The 19,393-nt window shown below is 49.7% G+C and overlaps 1 protein-coding gene across 1 annotated transcript; it reads right to left on the reverse strand.

Annotated features, from left to right (window-relative positions):
- Positions 1-4,065: 4,065 nt before the first annotated feature.
- On the reverse strand, positions 4,066-19,125 carry Nobox (NOBOX oogenesis homeobox). The gene is made up of 13 exons (XM_042677100.1): positions 18,978-19,125; positions 17,164-17,231; positions 15,820-15,955; positions 11,537-12,082; positions 11,146-11,252; positions 10,745-10,851; positions 10,407-10,495; positions 9,940-10,171; positions 9,275-9,609; positions 8,769-9,031; positions 8,170-8,355; positions 6,029-6,087; positions 4,066-4,183 (listed from the first exon to the last, which is right to left on the reverse strand). Exons 1-13 carry the CDS (start codon positions 19,123-19,125, stop codon positions 4,066-4,068), a joined length of 2,394 nt encoding a protein of 797 aa, XP_042533034.1.
- Between the last annotated feature and the right edge of the window lie 268 nt (positions 19,126-19,393).

Here is a 19,393-nt window from a genome sequence, read left to right on the forward strand (position 1 = left end):
ATGGGCCCTCCCACCTTCCCCCAGTCACATCCAAAACACTTGTGCCTGGGTATGCCTGGTTTAGGAGACCACTCTATAAATACCTTGTATCACTGACACAGACTAGTGACCCTGGATCTACACTGGCTGTAAACATTTCTCAGGAGCTGCGTGATTAACCTGTATCTGAGTTCAGTTCAGCCTTCTTTTGAAATGAGGCGTGTGGAAGGGCTGAAGGTGACAGGTAAAGAAGCTAAAGAGAAACAGCTGCCAAACCCTGTCCTGATTCAAACACACGTCTTGCCTAAATTTAGAACATTTATTTATTTATTGCTATGCTTAATAGTCTTTCACTCATTTTTTTTTTCCGATTGGCCTGTTTTCAATGACAGTTATGGAGTGGAAATTTCCTTCACTTCTTCCTTGTTAAGACTATCCAACCCATCTGCAGTTTCCCAGGGAAAATTGCAAAAATAAACAAAGGAGGCCATGAAAGAAATGAAGGCCGAGTGCATGAGGAATTGGTTCTTCCAGCGGGGGCTGTGAACTGGGAGTCTGTGGAGAAGAGGAGCTTGGGGGAGGGATGCTGCAGATGGTTTTTGTGGAGCCGGTGAGGGTGAAGGCGCCTGCTGCTCCTTCTGCCTGGGAATGAGTCATGAGCCCCAGGGCTGAGGTCAGATGGAAGGAAGGAGTAGCCAGGCCCACAGAGCTCTTCAGGAGCACCCATGGGCAGATGTGTATTTTCCTGGCCCTTTACCTCAGCCTTTCAGAGTGGAGACTGTCTCTGAACAATGGAGATGGTGAAGGGAAGTCGAGGGGGATGCAGTGAGGATGAGCACTGGGTTAATTGTGCTCGCAGGCCCAGAGCACCTGAACACCAGGCAGAAAATTCAGACCTTTTCAGGGACTGGTGGCTGAGAGCGACAGACCACTGGGTAGGAGGAGGTAGAATTGTAAGCCAATCAAGACAGACTGACAACCATCATAAAGCAAATAGTTTGAGGGAGAAAGGGTCACAAGACAGCAAAGCAGAAGAGAGCCTCTGCCTCCAGCTAGTCGTGGAGTGTTTTCCTTTTGAGATCAACTTGGGCTGGAAAGGAGACAATTATCTATCGTTAGAAAACAAATTTTTTTTTAAAGAAGAAACCTTAAGTCCCTTGTGTCTAGCAGCTTTCTTTGTGTCTAAGATGCTTCATGCCACTTGGAGAAGGGAAAAGATTTGCCTTCTGTCACCCAGCCCAGAAGCTAGCCAGGACAGTTTTTAACATTTGTGTATTCAGGGCTGGGAGTTAAGCGAGGGATCTGCTGACTCTGCGATCATCACGAAAGGTTGACAGGTGACTGGGACTTGCCCTGAGATGCAGAGATTGAACAAACAGAATATGACTAGGCAGCTGCGGCCACACGTGTGGAATCGCTAATAAGCAGGTGGCACAGGCAGACTTGAGCTGGGCCAGGTAACTGACTAGAATGAAGGGTCAAGATGCAATTAATCATATCCTAGCAACAAGCCAGGCCTATTAAAACAAATACTACAGAATTTCAAGTGTGTGTGTGTGTGTGTGTGTGTGTGTGTGTGTGTGTGTGTGTGTGTGTGTGAAGGTAACTACCAAGATTTTGGAAGAGGAAAGTACTAGAAGATATTTAGATAAGATAGAATTGACAATAGAAAGATTAGACTTCCTGAAATAAGCCTGGAATTAACAAATGAGAAGCAAACAGAGATGAATGAGTATCTCAGTTAAGACATTAAGACAAACAAATTAAGATAAACAAATGGAACACTCTTCCTTTAAACCTCAGGTATTTGTTCTTTTGGATATCTGTTGGTTTGCTGTTGATGTTTTGGTGCTGGGATTGACCCCAGAGCCTCTCACCCTGGAGCTTGAGCTCTTCCACAGAGTCACACCCAGCTAACACAATTGTCACAGTTCATGGGACTAATTCACTGGATATGAAAATGTACTTGATTACTATCTGTTTCAATGATTCACAATTATAGGAAACCAATCATCAGACATGCAGTGGCTCACACCTGTAATCCTAGCTACTCAGGAGGCTGAGATCTGAGGACGGAGGTTCAAAACCAGCCCAGACAGGATTATCCATGAGACTCTTATCTCCAATTAACCACCAGAAAGCAGGAAGTGGTGCTTTGGCTCAAATGGTAGAGAGCTAGCCTTGAGCTGAAGAGCTCAGGCACAGCACCCAGGCCCAGAGTTCAAGCCCCATGACCTACAAAAAGAAAAAAAGACAAGAAAAATACCAAATCAAACCAGACTGAAATGTGTTCTGTACATGGCAATATGTTTCCGTAATGAAGTGCACAGATAGCAGTGCTTGGAGACGCTGAGTGCTTGTTGTCATTGTTCTTCTGAAGGGGCCTGTGGAAGACAGAAGCTTGTTTGTGTCTTGGATAATACACGGATTGGGACAAGGTTGCAGGAATCAGGGGAGGGGGGGGGAGGCTCTCAGGGGACAGAATTCGATGGAAGAGAGATGATGTAAGCAGCGATAAAGTGAGAAAGCACTAGGAAGGACCACAGCATTGGTAGGAAGAAGATTCCATTCTCAGATCACAAAACTACAGCAGGTGGGATGGGTGGATGGATGGATGGATGGATGGATGGATGGATGGATGGATGGATGGACTGATGGGTGGATGGACTTGAGGTCACCTGACCAGGGCACAGAGCTGAAGAGACAAGCAAATCAGATGCAGGTGACACTGCAAGATGATTGGGCAGAAGCCATGTCTTCCTCTAGACCTCTGAACTTTCTAATCTCACTACCAGATACCTGGACACCATCTGGCATCTCCCCTCCTAACCAAATTTAGTTTGTCTCTTCATAGCATCACTCCCATTGTTTGCTTCTCCCTGAATTCCCTCGTAATTCCCTACCACTAGCTTAATGCTTCTACTTCATTCCTACACACTGGATTGACTTTCCCACTTGCCTCTTCCCTCCCCATCTGCCCACGTGTAATCCTTCAGGGAAAGTTCTACAATCATGTCAGGCTTGACTTTACAACCTTGGCCCCTGCCAAACCATCTATCCAGCTACAAGCACCCAGCCTTTCCCTGGATTTCTCACACAGTCCCTATATACATGCTCACTTCCCTCTCTCCCTGTCCTCATACCAGTTCCCTTTCCAGTTTCAGAGCGTGCAGTCTTCCTGTTTTCTCTTATGAGATATTTCCATTCTCCCACTTCTGTATCTTTTTAAGTCAAACTGAATAGTCCTGAATGTTTATATTATTTAGTCATAGACCTAGGGCCCATGGGAGGAGTTGATCCTCATTCCTTCCTCTACTGTAGCTTATGCCATTGTGATATTACACTCTGCTCAGCCTTCTGACTTCCATTATTCTCTATCTAAAACTATCAATAGATTTTTTTTTCTTATTGAAATTGAGACCTTGTGATCCAGGTTGAAATCCTTTCCAAAATCTCCACCTATTGTAAGTCTGGGAAATATTGAAATGTCTTCTCTAAGTCTCAGACTTCCATCTGTCCAGTGGATAATACTTACAAGGTTGTTTTGTGATGAGATTATCCAGCAGAGAGCTAGCCGTATGATGAGTGCTGAATGAATGGTTAGCATCAGAGTCACTATTTTGTCAAAGAACTAAGTTCTGCGTAAAGTAGGAAAGCCATTTCAGCTACTCCTGGCTTCATGAAACAGATATGCACACAAAAATGGATCTCCTGGCTGGCCTTTCACCTAGAAAGGCTTTCCGTTTATAAAATGGCAGCCTGGCAGTCACAAAGCAAGAGACTCCTCATCAGCAAGAGGAAACAAAAATGAGCCCGGAAGATTTTTCTGTACATGGGGCTGAGGCATCTTTGGGAAATCCTTGGAACCTTGGTGTCTCCTCTCTAGATTGGAATGATTGTATCTTTATTTGCATGCTTTCTTGCCCAACCTCCTCTCCGGCACCTAACGCCTCCATTTCCCATCCAACGCGACTTCCAGCGACTTCTACCACTGCAATACCCCCTTTCTTCTGCCTCATTCTTTTTGTAACAGGTGCTGTTTCTGTATTAAAAGCAACATGTTTGTCTGTCTGTGGACTACTTTTCTCATGCTCTGCTGGTCCTGACTTCACCATTGTTTCCGATGCCAAATAAGCCCACTACCAACATCCAATACTTCTCTCCCTTATAGATTCCGATTCCACATTGTTCCTCCATCAAACACCTACCCAGGTAATTATGGGAATTTCACCATCAACATAGACACACTGTCTCTATTGTTTCTCCCAATTATAACATTTCCCCTCAATTATGGCTTTTCTTTTTATAAATTATATTTCCATTACCTTTCAACAAACCAGTTTACGAGTACAATGCGTCTTGATCGATGACACCCCTCTCAACATTCTCATCTCTCCCTGCCCTCCTTCTTCCCTCAATTTTCTTAATCTTGTAGGATATACGTTGAACTTCATGGCTGCATTTCCTAATTACCAAGGTATTTGTTTTCTTCCTCTTTGCTTATTCCTTTTCTCTAAGTTTCTTGCCTTGTCATATTGGTTCTTATTTAAATACCCCTCACGTCTGTGCTTGCTTCACCTCACCCTACCTTACCCTGCTTAGCTCTCAGGCTAATTCAGTGGCCTGGGATCGTATCCCTGTGACTCCTTTCTAGACCCTCCCAAGCTCATTCTCCACTTGTCTTTCAAAAGCTTGAATCTGGGAATGACATGTTCATGAGTTAGAGCAGCCAGTGCCTGCATTCACTAAAATACAGTCTTAATACCTGGGCACTGGATTCAAGCCTCACCCTGGCCCCTCCCATCTCTTCCACCAGCTTCCTCTTCCCCTTCTGCTCAGAGGCCTAGTTACTTGCTAGTAGCAATCTTTCTATTTTCATGGTATTACACTTGTTCTAACTTTTGCCTGAAATAATGTTCTTCCCTTCCCTGCATACCCAAATGCTACTCTTCTTTCTGAGCTGGTTGGCTCTCTGCCTAGATTCCAAAGCTTTCTCAAGACTGCCCCCTTGCCATGACTTCTTCCGGGCTTCTGACACCTTTGGCTCTCATCGCCAGACCGCACAGCAGAGCATGGGCCTATGTTGTCTCCATCATTCGTGTTTCAGACTTCCCTATGAGACAGGCAGGCCCCAGAAAGCAGTGGAGTTTGTCTAGAACTCTCAGTGCCTGTAAATCCCAGTTGGATTTACAGTGCTTCATTATAACACTCAAATGAGAAGGTATTATATTGTTAGTTTTATAGGAACTGAATCTCTGAACTCTCTTCTGGACTGGAAAAAAAAATCACCATTTTTATTTTCATTTTAGTCCGGAGGGAGAGTTAAAGAATGTTTTTGAGTGAATAGGAGGTGCTTTACTTCTAAGGAGTCAGATTTGCTGTTAATTGAGGCTATTTAAAACCTGGAATGCACGCAGCAAAAGCCACATTGCCTTTTGTAGCTTATTCCCTTTCTGTGTTCTATTTCTGCAAATGTTTACATAGACATTTAAAAATAAATTCTGAAGGTCTGTCTCATAAAATTACATAAGCAACTGAGGAAAAATATTCGACCAAGAAAAATGGAAAATAGGAACCCAAAATGTTTTAGAAGGGGAGACGGACTGTTTTTAGACAAGCATGGAACCCTTATAAAGACTCAGAGTGCTGTGAGTAGGGGTGAAGTTCAGAGAAGCAAGAGGGCAGAGGTGCTAGCAAGCTCCAGCAATGAGTCCAGGACTGCTCAGAAGCCTGATGGGTGATAAAGCTAATAAGACAAATGGAGACTACCTTTGGGCCTTTCTCGGGGTACAGGTGTCCTTAGCAAAGTGCTATTGCCAGATTTAGTAAGCACAAATACAGGACACCCAAATATTGCTTAGGACATGTTTATACTAAAACGTTCATCATGGTTTATCTGGAATTCCCATTTAACTGAACATCCCATATTGCACTGAGGAAAACCAAGCAACCATCCAAGTGATGAAGCTGAGTCTGAGTTAACAGAAAGGGACCCTGGGAGCACGTTGAGGAAGCGTTCCCTCCTCCCCCCCCCCCCCACCCCGCCCACCTGCTGTAAACTACCAGACTATTGTAGGGACCATAAGGAAACCAGCAGTAGATCGCCATCTAGTGGAACAAATTTTGTCATGAAATTTTACAAAATTAAAGAAATCGATTGTTTTTTCTTGAAGTTGGCCAGTAAGGACTCAGCTCTGGCCAACAGCCGAGCCCCAAGGTCCTGAGGCCGCACTGTTAGAAGAGGGGACATCAACGGTAAGGGGTGGAGGTTAGAAGAGGCCAAAACGTGTTTGCCCAGAGGTCTAAGTAGAAAGTGGTAAACAATGGCTCTCCAGTATGCGGGAAATGCTTTTTCTCCAGGAAAATACTAATAGAAAAGTGAGTGCCAGCTACAAGAGCCTTCAAAACATTGGTTCACAAGGGCCTAACCAAATTTGAGACAGGGAAGAACAGGGAAAAAGAACGCAGTTCCAAAAGCTAACATTCTAATGCTAACGTATGGTCACTGGACCCTTAGAATCCAGGGGTGCACGGTTCCAGGACACTGATGTAGAGAAAAAAAACAAGTGCTCAGGACACAGAGTCCATACCACACTCCACACCAGATGCCTGATTTATTGTTCCCATAATGCCACCAAACTTCTGCAAAGGCCGTGTCATCTTTCAACCAATCAGAATTTTTGTGTCACGTACACAAAGCTCATTCCGTTTTACCTTGACTTGGGAGCACCGTTTGCTTTTGGGAAAGCAGATCTTCACAACATGGCGGGCAGGGAAACTCTGAGCAAATCACACTGTGCTCGCTCAGTTCCACCGCTCTGTCATTAAACACGCCACTTGGCCACCGCAGCTGTGCTCTGGTGTTCCCCCTTTTCATGTTCATCCCGTGACCCATCATTGTTCTCTGCTTTGCAATTCTACTTCCAGTGTCACAGGCTATTTCTCCCCACTTCTTTCCCATTCCCCTCACGACCTGTTCCGTCTTACCTTAGAATGTTATGTCACTTTTCCATCTTGAGACCTATGCCCTAGTTTTTCTCTTCTGCTTAGAATAAGATCTGTCCCGAAGTAAATTTCTGTTTTCCTGTTCTATGTCCCAACGTTTGCTTATTTTACACACAGTCCCTACTCAGTATTCTTCTTTCCAGTCCTTTCCAAATCTGTCTGTTTACCCCTTCTCTCTCTCTCAAAATGCTTGTGCACCCACCTTCTTCTTCTCTTATGTTTCTTACATTAAGATCTTAAGCACAGAGCCAGTAAGAAATAGTTAATATTTCTACCAAGTTTGTCATCTGCCCAATTTGGCTGTCCACCACACCAGACAAGGGAGGTGCTGAGGTTCAATGTGGACTCACCCCAAGCAAGCCAGGCTTGGGGTCAGGTTTTGGTAGCTGGGCGCTGGTGGCTCACTCCTGTAATCCTAGCAACTCAGGAGGCTGAGATCTGAGGATCATGGTTCAGAGCCAGCCCAGGCAACGAAAGTCTATGAGACTCTTATCTCAATAAACCACCCAGAAAACCAGAAGTGGCGCTGTGGCTCAAGTGGTAGAGCACTCGCCTTGAGCTGAAGAGCTGAGGGACAGCGCCCAGGCCCACAACTGACAAAAAAAAAAATTTTTTTTTTGGTGCCTCTGATAGCAGGATGGTAGACACACACAAAAAAATACATGGATCCTGCTGCTGGTGATGGTTCACACCTGTAATCCCAGATACTCAGAAGGTAGAGAGCAGGGGTGGGGAGGGGGTGGGGGGGTGGGGAGGAGAGTATAGCTACAAGACCTGCCCAGGAGAAATTATAATACTGTATCTCAGAAACAACCATATATACATATGTATACAACCATATATGCATCCACATATGTGTGTGTGTGTGTGTGTGTGTGTGTGTGTGTGTGAAGGAACTATGAATCCTCCACCCCAGTCCAGTGAGGTTTGTGATCTGAGAGATTGGAGATGCTAGAGCATCTGAGAACTTCAGTCCACCTGACACACCATTTTAGGTCCCTCTTACACTTTACCTCTCTTTCCTATCCTCCTCCCGGAAATAATCTTGGAGGAAACAGATCACTGATCACAATATCTGAGATTCCATCTCAAATACCCTGAGGTTTCTCCATTTGGGGCTCTAATTCCCAACCCCTCCGGCCCAGTTTCCATACCTCCCCCCCTTTCCTTTCCCCTTCCTCACACCCAATTCACTGGCCTTCCCGCCGCCACCACCACCGCTGCCACCCGAAGACTCTCTCTTTTCCTTTCCTTGTGGTCCCAGTGGGGGCCCGCCGCAGGGCTACTTCCCAGGTCGGACGCAGGCACAGGGCTGGGTTTTGGATTACAATATGGTTTAAGAAGAATAGGAGGACTTCTTCCCAGGGCTGCCTTCAATGAGTGGGCCAATGTTTTTGGTTTTTTTTTAAATGGAGCCTTTTATCAGCCCAATGGGGAGACATGTAATCATACAGAAAAACCCAAGGGTTTGTGGCTTTATTGCTTTCCATGGACACTGGCTCAGTGTCTCACAAAGAAAGAAAATAACAGAAGCTGCTATCACATTCAGCAGTGTAACACCCCTCCTTCCTTCCTCAGTCGGGGGAAAGGAATGGACCACATTTTTTTCCCAACCAAAACCTAGCAAGACAAACCCATATCAGGGAAACCACCAAGTCCTGACCCAGCCAGCAGATCCCCCAGCGCCTCAGTGACTATACAAAGTCTCGCCCCACTAAAGCAGCTTCTCCTCACTCTTTGGTCCCCCACTTGGGGACGTGACTATTCCTGTTTCTCTCTCTGACCTCTCCAGGTACTGGCTGGTCCAGGGCAGGGGGAGGCTGCTTCATGTGGGCCTTGCTGATCGAAGGCCCTGGTTCTGGTCTGGCTTCTTCGGGCAACCCATTAAGGCCTGAAGAAGGATGTGTACTCATGGTCTGAGCACAGGGAGCGAGGAATAGATCAGGAAGGAAGCCATTCCCTCCAGGAGGGTATCCCAGAGCAGGTGGGCAAGACAAGCCAGAGAAGGGCATGTCTGGAAAGCAGGGGTCATTCCAAGGCGCTGCACCTGTGGGGCCAGAGAGCACAGGAGTCACTGCATAGGATGATGGACAGCAAACCTCCATGTCTTCCCAGACAGAGTCCTGCCTCCTAGTGGAGAAACCCTTTGGAAATGGGGGCCATCCGCCGGCACTGGGCTCTCCCTCAGGACCAGAAAGGCTCCATGGTCCCAAGTGGCCTTCCAGATGCTGAGGCTCTCTGCCACGCCCACCTTCCCCAGTCACCAAGGTGACTTGTCATGTCAACTCACCTGTATTTCCAACAGGTGGCGGTGGTGGCAGCAAGATCTGCCCTGATGGGGGGCCTGGGAAGTAGCCCTGCGGCGGGCCCCCACTGGGACCACAAGGAAAGGAAAAGAGAGAGTCTTCGGGTGGCAGCGGTGGTGGTGGCGGCGGGAAGGCCAGTGAATTGGGTGTGAGGAAGGGGAAAGGAAAGGGGGGGAGGTATGGAAACTGGGCCGGAGGGGTTGGGAAGAGCTGGCTCTGCGGGGGCTGAGAGAATGGGAAGGGCCCCAGCTGACTGCTGCCTTTACAGTCCTGAGACTCCAAGTCTTCCAGGTATGAGCCAGTGGGTGGTGGGGTGAGGCTGGGGGGAACAGAGAGGTTTAGTGAGACGGCACACAGGAAGGAGGTGCTGTTGTCCTCACTCCACTCCCCGTCTCTGTGCTCACCCTAACTTGCAATACCATGGCGGCCTCCCCTTTGTCCTTCATTTGCTTCTAACTCTTCCGCTTGTCTCTGCTCTATTGCTCTGATGTTCTAGATCGTTCTTACTCCAGATGCTCTCACCGCTTTTCCTCCCCATCATGTAAATCTACGTCAGCCCTTCCACCTCCTGGGGTGGCTCTTTTCCCCATCTCTACCTTCTACCTGCCCTGGGATGATTCAGGGTGTCCTCCTCCCTCAGTTTCCCTACCTTGTTCCCCATAAACCACAAGGCCCATCTGTGTGGCTGTTGCCCTTGCTGGGCGCATCTGTCCTCAGAGGCATGAGCTGGGAAGTGGGGACAGGCCCCGAGGGAAAAGGAAGGTTGGTCCGTTGAATAGGTGGGGGGCTGGAGAGTGGGGGCGTCACCCTTGCCCTCAGTGCCCTATCGCTGGGCCGAGTGGTGGCGAGAGTCGGGTCAGAAGTCAGCAGCATGGGGGTCTCTAGAGAGAGGAGGCAAAGTGGGTCTCTATGGATGAGAAGATGGGGAGACAGAGACCTGGGATTTCTCACTGGGGTGATGCGTAGGGGTCCCGTCCCTCCACAAGAGGAACCCCCCTTTGGCCCAGAGCCCCAAAGAGCTTCAGCCCACTTCCAACTCTACGGAGCAAGAATGCTCTATTCCCACTTCCTCCCTCTCCTCTCCCCAGGGGGCCCGCTGATGGGGGGGGGGCTCACCCGGGAAGGTCTCCAGTGGGGGTCCCGCAGGGACAGGGTCTGGCTTTGTGTCCACGGGCCTGGGAGGAGGTGGGAGTTCTGCTGTGGAGCTGGAGGTAGAAAGCAGGAAGACTGCAGTTCTGGTGGCTTCTGGGTTTAAACCAGAGTCCTCGTGCAGGGAAAGGGATGCGTCCACGGGCAATGTCCCCACTGCACAGGACCCTCAAAACACTCACCACCAACCCCGAGAGACGCAGGGCCCACCCGCTCATCCTCCCCTTCCACACCTCAGCATCCAGTGCGGACTCAGCTTCCTCCCTCCAGAGGTGAATAGAGGAGGAGGAGAAGGAAATTCTCACCTGCACTGACCGCTGGCAGGGGTAGGGACTGCCAGATTATCCTCCTTTTCTTTCCCGTTCAGTCTCTCCACTTTTCTCCACTTTGCCCGGCGATTCTGGAACCATACCTGTAGCAGACAGACCCAGGAACAGGAGACATGGGAGACAGGCTCTTGCCTGTCACACTGAGCTACGTGACCACGGGAGGCCATTTCACCCCTCTGCCCGTGTGGCTGTAGAAAAAGATCTTCATGAAGCCTTGCTCTACTAGGGCCCAAGGCTGTGGCTCTGTGGATGGGCAGGAAAACATGGCTCTGTCTCCCCGGCCAGATCTCCATGCAGATGGAAACTAAGCATATACTCTGGGCCCTAAAGGAACGTTTGCCACCACCCCAGCTAACCTGCTAGCTGGCCCACTTTACCATGATGCGCTGGGAAGTGACTCCCACAGTCTGCGCGATCTCCTGGCGCTTGTCCCCATCCGGGTAGTGGTCCTCTTGGAATACTCGCTCCAGCTCCTCCAGCTGGTCTGCAAGGAGAAATGGGCAGCAAGTGGCGATGTGCCAGGAAAGGAGAGAGGCCGGGCTGTCTCCTGCAGGGAGATCCACTGTCCCCAGCCTCCAAAACCTTGAGGCTCGGTTAGTTTCCCAACCGGCCAGACCTTCCTTCTCTCTGTCTTCTCTTGGAATGACATGACACACATGGTAGCCTCACAAAGCATGCGATTCCCATTTCTTCCCCCTTCCCATGGGTGACCCCTCCTCCCACATCTCTTGGTTTTCGCCTCAACTTTGGGAGGGGTGGGGGACTTACCCGAGCGATACAAGGTTCGAGTCTTTTTTCGAACTTGGCAGGTCACTTCGGGCAGTCCTTTCTTCTGCTCTGCGTTTTGGTTGCTCTGGGCCAGTGTACTGAGGAGGTGTGCCAGGTGAAGGCGGCCCGGCCCGGACCCCGAGCCCGAGCCTACAGGTATTGGTTTGTGGGTGGCACCGACAGAGTCAGGGTCACCCAGGCCCATGGTACTGGGCTTTTTCTGTTTGCCAGGGACTGGAGAAATGGGCCTCTTCACTGTTTTCACCTTTCTTTCTTGGAAGGAGCAATCCTCCCCTGGGGGTAGAGGCCTGGATGTAGTTCGGGTTTGGTCTTCATAGACAGCGTGGCATCTGGGGGGCACACACGCTGCCCAGGCCTTGGGCCCGGTCACATCTGCCGAGGCCGTTGGCAGTAGCTTCTCCCCTGTGCTGCCACTGAGGAGTGACGGCTCCTCACCCGGGGTGTCCTCAGCATGCAGGCTTGAGCCCTGAGGTGCTTTTTCTGGCTCAGGCTCAGGGATCAGGATTTTGCCTCCAGCTTCCTGGCCTGCGGAGAGCAGCAACCACTGTCCTCAGCCCCAGAGAGAAGAAGCTGGCACTGACAAGTACCACTTTCTGCTCGGCAAAGGCTCTCCTGTTGGATCCTAAACTTGCATTTGCTCACCTACTGAATGGGAATCATACAGTCAGGTCTCCCTCTGGGAGTTGCATGCGCCACACTGTGTGTCAATGAGCTGATTCAGTTTGGAAGATGGAAACAAACACCAGCAGTTCTGAATGGGCACTTAGCTCAGGGTATGAGAACAATCCGGGGAACAGCTCCTCAGTCCTATTCTAGACATTTGGGGTGTGAGATAAGAGGACTGGCACCTCTTTGGAGAATTCTAAGGAACGACTGCTGGGAGTGGGATGAGCAAAACAGATGTGGGAAACTGTTTCTAGAGCGAGTGCAGGCATTGCTGCTGCAGAGGCTCGGAGAGTCACGCCCAGACAGGGTGATCAAAGGGATAACAAGCTGGTGCGGGGGGGGGGGGGGGGGGGGGGGGGCTCATGCCTGTAATGCCTGAGATAGAGGCCTGCAGTGAGGATTGAGCCAGCCAGAGCAGAAAAGCCCATGTGACGACTATGCTTATTGCAGCATTATTTACCATAGCTAAGATATGGAACCAACCCAGATGCCCCTCAGTAGATGAATGCATCAAGAAAACGTGGTATATATACACAATGGAATTCTATGCCTCCATCAGAAAGAATGACATTGCCCCATTTGTTAGGAAATGGAAAGGCTTGGAAAAAATTACATTAAGTGAAGTAAGCCAGGCCCAAAGAAACATAGGTCCCATGATTTCCCTTATTTGCAATATCTAGTATGTCTGAATCAAGCAGAAAAGGTCAGATAAGGTGATGTTAGGGAAATGAACCTAAGATATGTATTCAAATGTTTTTTTTTTCATGTGACTGTTTCTAACACATTTATAAGATGATTTCTTTGTTGCTTTGTATGTCCCTCCCCCACAGTATAACCCCTGCTTTCACTGTATTTGATGTCGGTATAATTTGTGGAGGGGAAGGGGAAAAACAAATCGTTTAAATAGGGATACAAGTGGACCCATTGCAACAATGAGATGTACAAGTCGTTATGTCGAAAACGAACTTTACAACTTTTGTGCGGTGGGGCGGGGGGAGGGGGGGAGGATGATTGGGTGGGAGGACAGGGAGAGGATGGGAAGGGATGGGAAGGGGAAACAAAGGAGGAGGCTACAATGCTTGTTAAGAAATGTACTCATTATCTTGCCCATGTAATTGTAACTCCTCTGTACAGTATTTTCACAATAATAAATAAATAAAAAGAAAAACAAGAGAAAAAAAAAAAAAAAGCCCGTGTGACTCTTAGCTCAAATTAGCCACCAGGTAAAGCCACCAAATGGAGCCGTGATCCAAATGGTAGAGCATTAACTTCAAGCCAAAAAAAAAAAAGCTCAGGGCCAGCACTCAGGCCCTGAGTTCAAGCCCCAGGACCAGCACAACAATGCATAAATAAATAATTGCTGGACTTTTAGGGCACAATCTTGCCTTTGAATATCACATTGTTTGGCCAAAGCACGGGTCATCATGGTCCCAAACTCTACCACCATGAAGTATAAGTCACAGTCCCTACTCTTAAGAAAACTACCAGCCCAGTGCCCATGCCTCATGCCTGTAATCCTAGGTATGTAATGGGCTGAGATCTGAGGATCTCGGTTCAAGGCCAGCCCATGCAAGTAAGTCTATGAGACTCTTATCTCCAATTACTACCAAAAAAGACAGAAAAAAGACAGAAAAAAAGACAGAAGTGGAGCTTGGTTCAGGGATAGTGCCTAGGCCAGTTCAAGCCCAAGGACTGGTGTGTGCACACGCATGCACACTCAAGGGGAGATATTAGGAAGAACCACTCTAACCCTCCCAGAATCTCTTTGGTCTGGCAATTCATGCATGCTCTCTCTTCCTTAGGTCAGACCTCTCTTCACTGATAACCCAAGAGGAGCCCATCACAAACTAACCTCCCCTCTATACATCCTCAAAACTTGCCTTGCTTTTTGTTTGTCAGTTGTGGGGCCTGAACTCTGGGCCTGGGCGCTGTCCCTCAGCTCTTCAGCTCAAGGCTAGCACCCTACCACTTGAGCCACAGTGCCACTTCTGGCTTTTTTCTGCTTATGTGGTGCTGAGGAATGGAACCCAGAGCCTCATGCATGTGAGGCAAGCGCTCTACCACTGAGCCACCTTCCCAGCCAGCCTTGCTTTCTTTCTAACCCTGCTCCAGACATGAGGGTAAGTTAGCTCCTTTTACAGATGAATACATTGTTTCATGTTCTATGAAAACACTCCTATCAGATGAAGAAGTCAGGATGTTAGGGTGAGTTATTAGAGCGCAGGGCCACACACTCTGCTCTCAGTCTCTGTATCATCGAACACCGCACTTCCCAGCTCCCCTCCCCAATGCTCAGCAAGAGAATTGCTTCATTTCCAAGACTTTTGGAAATGAATGCCAACTGGAGACTACGGAGGCTTGGTTATTGTAAAGGAGCCGTGCGACCGTCCTCACTTAGAACCGGCTCTCTAGCAATGCATAATGCAGGGGACTGAGTCGTTGGGAGAGGAATCAAGCAGAGGAAGTGTGTGCACCAGCCAGTCTGACGCTGGTGGAGGCCAGCAGACCTCCTAGCAGGTTAGGGGTCAAGAGACAGCAGCCTGGACGGAGGGGGGCGGGGAGGGGTTGCGGGCGTAGCTTTGCAGCATTTTTGGAGATTTTAGCATAGAAATAAACCGGGTACACAGTCCGTACTCCATGAAGACACACCTATCACCTGGTTTGGAAAGAGGTGCTCGTCAATCAAAACTAGACGTTATCTGGGGGGCTCAGGCCCAGCGTTTTCTAGTGGGAGCCTGACTGGACCCTCAGAGTCCTGTGGCCATCCCCCTTCTCCCCCACAGCCCAGCGGCCTACCCAGCCTCCATGGTGGTACTGGTTTTTTGTGTTTTTTTCGTTTGTTTTTGGCCAGTCCTGGAGCTTGAACTCAGGGCCTGGGCACTGTCCCTGAGCTTCTTTTTGCTGAAGGCTAGCGCTGTACCACTTGAGCCACAGCACCATGTCCAGCTTTTTGTGTTCGTGTGGTTCGGAGGAATCGAACGCAGGGCTTCATGCATGCTAGGCAAGCGCTCTACCACTAAGCCACACTCCCAGCCTCTTCCACGGTGGTGTTAGGGCAGCTGGGTGGCCGCAGGCCCCCACAGACTCAACCACTCCCCCCCAAGCCCGACCCCCTGTGCACGCTCACCCTGCGCTTTCCTGCAGGGGTTCCTCGTGGGATCCATGGCCCGGACTCCACCGCAGCCGCACGCCCAGGACGCAGACCCCGGGCGCGGCCTAATGAAGTCTGCGGGGCGGACAGGTGTGCGGAGTCCACACCGGCACGAGCATGCGCACTAGTGCGCTCAGGGTCCCCTACCCCCCCCCCACCCGTCCCCCCCCCCAACGCCCAGCCCATCCCAGGCGCAGCTCTGCACAGCACCTGCAGCACCTCCCACGCCAAGGTGGCCGGGGTCTCTCCCTGGGCCAGGTCGACCCCTGGCCTCCTACAGCCCCGCAGGCACCCCATGACTCCACCTGGTTGAGGCCCTGTGGGTGGATCGTGGGTGGAGGCTTCTGGAATCCCCTACCGAGGGATCCTGTCTCCTGGTTAGGTCCAAATCTCAGAGTTAATGAGCCCCCCCCGCCCAGTTCCCCCCCAAAGTCCTTGCACTGACTGGAGGCCCGCACTGCGCAGCTGAAGGTGCATGTCTCCAGGACGGGGTACACAGCAGGAGCAGGGAGCAGGCAGGAGCTAGTGGAGATCTGGTTATTCTGTTTGTTCTCATTTGATAGCCAGCTCACTTTCCGTCTCTGAGGGAGAAGGGAAGTTGTCGTCTTGGGGGAGAGCCAACAGGGGTGGATTTATATGATTCATCCTTCGTGGGATGAGTCTGAGCCTCTTTATAAGGAAAAAAATACAGAATTGTAAACTGATTGCTGGGAGAGGCTGGGGAGAGAGGGCAGGCCGGGCTCCAAACAGGTGCTGGGAGCTGGGGGAGGGAGGGGAGGTCCTGACCCGAGTTCAGGTGTTTTCATTCTAGAACTGAGATACTCTGGACACCCGGTGCTTTTATGCTGTATAATCAGCTACTGGGACATTTACCTGGGCCCTAAATGGTTTTCAGGGGCAACCCCGGAACACGTGGATGATAAGGGGGTATCTCTAGAGTAGGGTGAACATTTGGGCCCTCATTCGTGTTCCTCTGATGATAGACTATCCTCTGGTTTTGGATGGCATGAGACACTTTAGGCCCCGTTTCTCTGAAAGCGTTGGATGCTGTGGCAGCAGGCAGAGAGGGGAGTTAAGTGGGGACCGTATTGTAAGCGGAACACACCAGGTCTCCAGGCTCAACACTAGGGAAACAGTCAGTCGTTACTGTACGCCAGGCCCTATGGTGAAATGACTGCCTGGCCCCCAGAAGTTTCCTGGCAATTGGATGAGTCACATCAAAGCTATGTGGTAGGGGTGAGTTCCAAGTGCCTGTGGAGGGGGTTATTCTGGAACCTCTTCCTGGGCTACCATGGGGGCTTCTTGGAGAGGGTCATCTCTGAGCTATGAACTGTGAAGCTTTCTCCCCTCCCCCCAAGAGGACCCCCTTAATCCCTGGATAAAGACAGAATAAGACCCTTCCAGTCTGGCCTGCCCCGATGTCTCACCTCCCCTCATCTCTGAAATGCAAGCCCCAGAGACTTCTATCTCCATTGAGCTACTGTTTCCCCAGGAGTCTTCTTTAAAGCCCCCAGAATCAAGATTTCATAGAGAACTTGTTGAAAATGATCCTTTCAGTCCCCATCCCTGACCCCTCACTCCTGCCAACTCCCAAAGTCTTAGTGAGTCCATGGAAAAACACCGAAATATCTATATATATATAAAAAAACCCACCTCAGGTGATTTGTATACATCAGAGCTTGAGACTCAGACTTTTCAAAAACAAAGTCAATTAAGAACTATCCTAAGGATGGGAGGGGGGGCGGAGGAGAGGGCTGTGGGTCTTGGGGAGTGACCTTTGCACCTTTACTGAGATGCTCACTGTAGTAGACACCACTGCCACCCCTCCTCCGGAGCCGTTTCTCCCAACATCCTTTTCTTTGGGGGATATGAGTGTGACACAGCCAGAACGCAAGTGTCTGAGCTCCTAGAAAATGGCCCTGGCTTCCTGTTCATGTAGAGCTAGCCATAAAACGGAGGCAGGCAAGGGAAATAAGCCTTCCTGGTCCTTGCTCCTTCTCCCTCCATAACAGGAGACAGAAGAAGAAGACTATGCCTGACAGATCCTTTTTGCAAAGCAGAAGCACCAGGTAATGTGTCCTTGTGTTTGCCACACACCCCAATGCCAGCAGCAGCAGGTCATTTGGAAGACCTGGGCAGGACATCACAGGCCCTGGCCTGGGAGGAGGCTAAGGCTGTCACGATGCGGCCCAGAAGAGAAGCAACGGGACGGAAGGGGAAAGGCTGGGGCATGTTTAGGGTCTGAAGAAGACAAATCGTCAGGTGACTGGATATGCACTGTGGGCCCGTACAGAAAAGCTAATGGTAGAGACACGTCAGGCCCCACCTGTTTCCACTAGGGGGTTGGGGTTCCCTTTGGGACCCCTGGGAAAGGATGCTCTGGGGTTGCTGTGAGGGGAAGTAAGGACACCTGGCTGGATAGGAGCTGCGTGGGCAGGGCATAGGCAGGTCCTGGCGGAATCAGCCAAATAGCATTTTCAGTGTGTGTTGGTGCTGGAGCTTGAACTCAGAGCCTGGCACTCTTTCTTGACCTTTTAGCTCAAGGATGAGCCACACCTCCACTTCAGGTTTTTGGTGGCTAACTGGAGATCAGAGGGTTTTATGGACTTTCTTGCATGGATTGGCTTGGACACACAATACCCAGGTCTCATCCTCCTGAGTAGCTGAGATTATAGGCGTGAGCTACTAGCACTCGACAGTATCTTCGAATGACCTTGCTCCAAGCAGTCAGGCTTTGGTGGTGCTAAGGACAATGGTGACTATGCATGACGTGTTGCTATAGCTACTGTTTATAACGAACCTCCACCACTGTGTTGCGTGACTTAAGAATGCTTTCAGATCTGTCTTTTACTAACCCTAAGAGGCCTGCTTCAGAGGCCCTTTATCCTTTCTAGTCTCTTCTGGCCTGCGTCAGCACTCCAAGCTGCATTGCTCACTACAGAATGACATCAACTTCCACCCAAAACCTGGCCCTGTCTTCACTGTGGCTTCCCACAGTCCTCCGGTCTCCTCACCACCTTTGCCTCATGGTGTAGTCTTCCCTCGGAATGGCTTGTGTTTGCTCATGCCTTCAGGCCACAGAGAGAGTCAACATCCTAGACTATCTTCCTTTCCCTTCTATTTTGGTCAGTCTTACCCGTACTTCACGCCCACCCCCCTACTCTTTTGTCTGTGCAGCCCATCTCAGTTAAAGTAGGTAAAATTGTGGATTTTTTCTCCCTTTCCTATTCCCCTCTCTGTGCTGTGTTATTTATGTTCCATCGCCTCAATCAGACCCATCTGATTCCTTTCACATGTTCAGTACTTAGAAGCTACTTTTTCCAAAAACCATTGCCTCCTTCTTTAGGTTCACGAATTAACTAAAAGCTGAAGAGAGGCATAGCTCCCCTGCCTTCATTTTCTTTTTTTCCTTTTTGTTTTGGTTGGTTGTGGGGTCTGAACTCTGGGCCTGGGCGCTGTCCCTCAGCTCTTCAGTTCAAGGCTAGCACCCTACCACTTGAGCCACAGTGCCACTTCTGGCTTTTTCTGCTTGAGTGGTGCTGAGGAATGGAACCCAGGGCCTCACGCATGCAAGGCAAGCGCTCTACCCCTGAGCCAGCTTGCCTGCTTTACACTGGGTTTCCTTCTCCAGTGTGATCAATTGCCTTGGGTTCCAGGAAGAATAGGACGAAGCAGGCCAGATATTGCCCTCAATGAAGATGGTCACACGCTGAATGTCACTGTCACTGCATCCTGAAGCATAGGCAACCATCTCAGCGGAGCGTTGCTCCCTCAGGTGACAGCAGCAATAGTAACATCTCCAGACCCTCCCCCTCTTTGCAAAACCAGTACTGAGATAATGATCAACCGGGCCACACACTGTGTGGGACTATGTAATCATGCATATTTCTCACCCCTGTCCTAGTTCTATTCCTGTTTAAACCCAAAGTACCAGTGGGGTGCTGGTGGCTCACACCTATAACCCAAGCCATTCAGGAGGCTGAGATCTGAGGATCATGGTTCAAAGCCAGCCTGGGCAC

The sequence above is a fragment of the Dipodomys spectabilis genome, unplaced genomic scaffold (assembly GCF_019054845.1).
Source record: "Dipodomys spectabilis isolate Male_0828 unplaced genomic scaffold, ASM1905484v1 ptg000034l, whole genome shotgun sequence".
NCBI lineage: Eukaryota > Metazoa > Chordata > Mammalia > Rodentia > Heteromyidae > Dipodomys > Dipodomys spectabilis.